The 5,304-nt window shown below is 38.9% G+C and overlaps 1 protein-coding gene across 1 annotated transcript in view; it reads right to left on the bottom strand.

The window, feature by feature from the left end:
* Positions 1-5,304, bottom strand: part of LOC103807423 (protein unc-79 homolog) — a gene marked incomplete at its 3' end in the record, with an annotated part of 46,253 nt that overhangs the window by 23,901 nt on the left and 17,048 nt on the right. Inside the window, 4 exon segments of the mRNA XM_009080149.1 lie at positions 62-291; positions 1,341-1,369; positions 2,603-2,643; positions 3,806-3,894. Of these exon segments, the coding sequence (XP_009078397.1) occupies positions 62-291; positions 1,341-1,369; positions 2,603-2,643; positions 3,806-3,894 (389 nt within the window).

Raw genomic sequence — 5,304 nt, forward strand, 5'->3', positions numbered from 1 at the left:
ATATTTAGATGAAAGCCTGATGCTGCTTTACATATTGATGCCTCCTAAGCTGCCACAATACCTGATCACAGCCTCTACAGTACACACGAGTTCCTCTGCCCCACACTCCCGGGTGTTGATAGGGGGTGGTGAGGTCTGATAGAGGTGAGTTTCTGCAGCTGCCCCAACTTCACTGCTGTGATGATTCGAGTGGCACCGTTTGCAGTAGCGCACTGGCCGATTGCCGTGACGGCCACAGCAGCCTGCGGAGAAGCACGTGACAACAGCTCTTCTGACATGGGAACTGCAGTTCTGGAAAATAAAGAGGATTTTATCAGGCCTCGAGTATCAGGAGATGGAACTGAAAACAGGAATCAGAGTCAGCACTGGGGAACTGGCTCAGGTGTTGGTGATTTCCAAGTTACTACATCTTAGCACAACTGTGTGCAAAGTCCTGATGCCAAGTGTCACTGACCTTTCAGAAAGATAAGTTTGGGACTACATGTTGGGCCTGGGCTTAAATGTTACTGTTGCTCTTATTTCGGAGCAGATCAAATCTACATTTAAGTCATCAACTTAAACCTTCTGGTTTGGAGCAGTGTCTAAAATTTACAATAGTTCTCTTAACACCTGTTTATGCTTCAGAAGGTCTTTTTAAGTTATAGGTAGCAACAGGCAGATCCTTAGGAGTACAGAAAATGGTGCTCCCATGCCACAGTTTATGCTGTGCAAGGATCTGCCTTATCATAATTAACTGTCCAAGCCTCTGAAAAATGTGCTACCTTTATTTTTGCCACCTGCTAATCCAGCCCAACATAAAAGCTTTCTTTAGCACATGAGAACTAGAGTATGTCATACACTGTACTCCTTGCTATTAAAGTGTTATCAAAACACGCTAGCTGATTCTTTTTGTCAGCAATCTTTTCAGAGCCAAGCACTGAAGACTTTTGGTCCATGTCTTTTTAAAAATATACATTTTACACAGTATGATTTTTGTTCAATTTAGGATTAATCCAAGACTTAAAGGAAATGAGAAGATATATGAACACTGAGATTTAAAATTCATCTCTTACTCTGTCCTCTTCATAAGCAGAGTTACAGAATACAAACTGAGCTCAACTGCATAATCCAATTGCTTTACTAATTGCCACTGCAGCTGAAACCTACAACTCAAATCAAACATCAGCAGTTTTAACAAAAAGAAACCTTGCTGCTGAATCATTCCCATCCACCAACAAATGCATTCATGGATAAATTGTGAGATTTTGGAATGGTATGAAGAAGAAGGCACCACACACTAATGGAATGACACTACACACAACATCAAATCATGCCCCATCACACAGATGGCTGAATCTTACCTTCTTCTGACATATAGCAGAAATTTCAGCTGTAAGGGGAAGGCATACAAAACATCAACTCAAAATGATGATCTTTCTGTTTTACTAAGGCAGCCATGGGGAAATGGTCTTCCTGCAAGGAAGTCTCTGAGGCTAAACTTGCATTCCCACATACTATTAAAACCTCTAAGCCCGTTGGATTGCATAAAGTAGGACACTCCTCAGGCCTATGACTGTTTCCACACTGAGATGCAAGAGCAGCCTTGGTGCATTTTGTGGTGTGCTCTGCACCCCATTCACTTTCTGCCTCTGCTTCTGCCTCACAGACAGACCTGTCGAAGTACATCTTGTAGGCACACTACGGTGTCATGCTGCAGGAGACATGGCTCAGATGTGCCTACACTGCTTGTGAAATATCACAGGTTAAAATGTTAAGATTAGTGAATATGGATGAACCATGTAGAATTAGCCACTATGCCTGTAGCCCATAATCTCATAGCAAAATGTTTACAGATTCAACCTGCAAGCAGTAGCTATTCCATCTGTTGCCCTGGCAACATGTCATTCGGTAAATTTAAGTAGTTGATTAAAACAAAGTGTTTCCCTGAAATAAATAAAACATTCTTAATCTGGGTAATATTTCAACTAAAAGCAGAGAGCAAAACAATCTCAACTGCTTGAGGCTTTTCAGTTTGGAGAGCAGAGAGGCAGTGTCTTCACTCTGCCCCTCAGATAGATAATTTGCTGATCAGTCTGTCAACAAACTTTGCCTGCATTCTAGTAGACCATAAAATATCAGGTTCTCTCACTGGCCAAAGGAAAATGATTGGATCAATGACTGGATCATTGAAAAATATTTTATGTCCTTTTCTGATATCCTTTGCAGTCTTGTGCTTCAGATTTTCAGAAGCTTTAAGAGCTTTCAAATCACACCCAGGTTACCGGAAGCACTAGCCCCTTTTTTGGACACCAGTGTGGGACACAAATAGTTTTTAAAAACTTGCCCACGATTATGAATGCTTCAAGATTTGAAAATCTGTTCAATTGCCTCTGTTTCCTCAAACATGAAGAGTTACATACTATTTCAGATAGAGGATTAGTCAATTTTTCATAGTACTTTAAGGACATTAAGAAGCAACAAGGACAAGCTACTTTAAAAGTCTTAAAAAAAAATCCTTTTGAACAGAATTCAGCATTTCCATCAATACAGTCTGCAGAAATATCAGAAGCATAGGTTGGTACACTTATGATTAGTTTGTACCTACTCTTAAAATACCTCTTACCTTGTGGAAGAAGAACATCAATCAACCATTCGCTGTGATCCCTACAAAAATTGTATATATAATTAGCTTTCCAGTTTTTTATTTATATATGCATTTATTTTTGCATAGAAGAAATTTAGGCAAGTCAGCGTGATAGGATTGACATTATTCTGAAGCTTCCTTTTTCAAATGTAGTTTTAGAAATTTCAGGCTGCTTTATATTACATCTCTTTGTTGTGCCTGTCTTATTGCAAATTACCACTTTGCTGACGTTGGTCAAGGGTATTAAAAATTACTTTTGAAACATAAATTTATCTAATTAAAATAGTGTGTGCTCTGAATGTCTGACAGCTAAGAAATGAGAATGAAGAATAACAGATGAGCATAGGAAAAAAACAAAGCACCAGTACCATTTTCTATGAGAGTGCTTAGAAGCTAAGCTTCTACCAAATTCAATTACTTTTTCCTGCAGCTTTAAATCAATCATGACTTAAAAATCTGAGGTGAGATGTAATTGCTTTTTCCACAGCTGGTGTGATAAAAAGTTGTCTTAAACTGGGGAGAAAAAAAAGAGCATGTAGCTTCTGAACTACCTGTAACCTTGTCTGTTTGAACTAATGATTGCAACTCCCCATAAATATTAGGAGATTTTGTAAACTAATGCAAACCAAATTAGCAATTTAAAGGAAACCAAAAACAAACATAAACCCCAAGTGAGGCTAATTCATCTCAGGCTATATTCCTCCCAGGTACTGGCCTATCCTGGATCAATTTCAATGCTTTTCTCTACTGCTTCACAGTATAGCCTAGAGAATAATCTGAAATACATGTTACAGAAAAGTAATGAAGTCTCTGTGAAAGAGCTTCCACTGCAATGTTCTGCTTTTAAAGACAACTAAAGGATGAGGATGAAAAATGTTTAATAAGCAAAAGCTTATACATTAATGAGGTTTTCCTATCACAGTCAATGCATCCCACAGTATCTATCCATTCAGAGACCCCAAATTTCAAAACCATTCCAGTTTAACCTAAGTCCAATTGCTGATCATATGGGGCAAGTTCCTGTAATCCTTATTCATACTGAGTGCAGTGTGCTCCATATATTCCAACAGGTTTATCTATATAAATTATATCCTAATCATACCTAAATAAATCATAACTCCAGAGTTCTGAACTCTGGAGTCTGACTATACCTGATCCTTTTCCAGCTCTTAGTTTACCTACCCTGCAATTCTCTGGCTGCATTCTTCACAAAGATAAAGAGGGGGTGGCTTATCACCCAAAGCCACAGACAAGGATGGGTCAATGCACATCTGAAACACAGAGAAGGAAAAGAATTAACACATCTGTTCATTGAAGCTCATTGAAAAAGTTCAACACATTAATGTTAGGACATACAATATAACACAGCTCTGACATGTGTTGAGAGCATTTAGTGTTCTGAAAGACAGTACTCAGCTTGTGGCAGCACAGGATCTCAAATTATTTCTAACAAAGAGAGGGGTGTAAGTGAAAAATGAGAGCCTACAGGAAAAGAACAAGACATATTTCAGCATCAGTATTATCACTGTCTGAAAGACAGCTATTTTGTTACATATTCACATTGCATACTCATAGACTTCTACCTTTTTTTTTCCTCCCCCAAAGAAATAGTCACTTAGAAGACCTATTGTTTAGGACAAGGTAATGTAAAAGTCTAGATTTTTCTCTTTCAGTAACAACTCTTCCAACAAAATCTAATTTTCAGTCATCACAGTTGTTAACTGCAGTGACAAAACAAAGACCCACAGTTCCCTTGGCAACATAGGTCCAGACCTGGTCTCACATTTGCTTTTATCCTTTCACATTAGTCAGTTATAGAAAACAGTTACAGTAAACAGCAAGTTACATATACATTTGTTAAAGTGTTTTGTACTAGTAAGTACAAAACCTGAAACAGCAGTATGCATACACCTCACCTTAACCACTTCAATCAAATTGTTTCTTACTCCATTCAAGTGCAAGATTTTCTTTACAAAGACAATTGCCTCTTTGAATGTTTCTCAGCTTTGTTAAACACATTTACATTCATCTATCCAAGACAACAGGCTGCATTTTTCTGAGTAATGATTGATCAAAAACTGTTTCTGTCAAAATAAAACTAAGAGATCGTTCAAAAATATTCAAGTATTTCATCTGCAAAGCCTGGAACTGCAATTTTGACATTTTGCTCTATTGAGTTATTAGTCTAAAGCTAGTGATGACTACAACATGAAGCAACATCTTTCAGCATTTTTCCTATGAATGAGAGATAGTTGAGAATGATTGGAGAAGGCAGGAAGGTGGTCCCTTGAAGGACTTTGGAGATAGGTGTCACCATTATGCCCTGTGAGTATCACTGACGCTCATATCACATTATTATAGAATCAACCAGGTTGGAAGAGACCTCAAAGATCATCAAGATCAACCCTACCGTGGTTACTAGACCATGGCACTAAGTGCCACATCCAGTCTCAGCTTGAAAACCTCCAGGGATGGTGAATCCACCACCTCCCTGGGCAGCACATTCCAATGCCTGACTACTCTCTCCATAAAAAACTTCTTCCTAGTATCTAACCTAAACCTCCCCTGGCAGAGCTTGAGTCTGTGCCCTCTTGTCCTGCTGCTGGTTGCCTGGGAGAAGAGACCAACCCCCACCTGACTCCAACCTCCTGTCAGGGAGTAGTAGAGGGTGATAAGGTCAC

This window comes from Acanthisitta chloris, unplaced genomic scaffold (genome assembly GCF_000695815.1).
Source record: "Acanthisitta chloris isolate BGI_N310 unplaced genomic scaffold, ASM69581v1 scaffold10628, whole genome shotgun sequence".
Taxonomy (NCBI): domain Eukaryota; kingdom Metazoa; phylum Chordata; class Aves; order Passeriformes; family Acanthisittidae; genus Acanthisitta; species Acanthisitta chloris.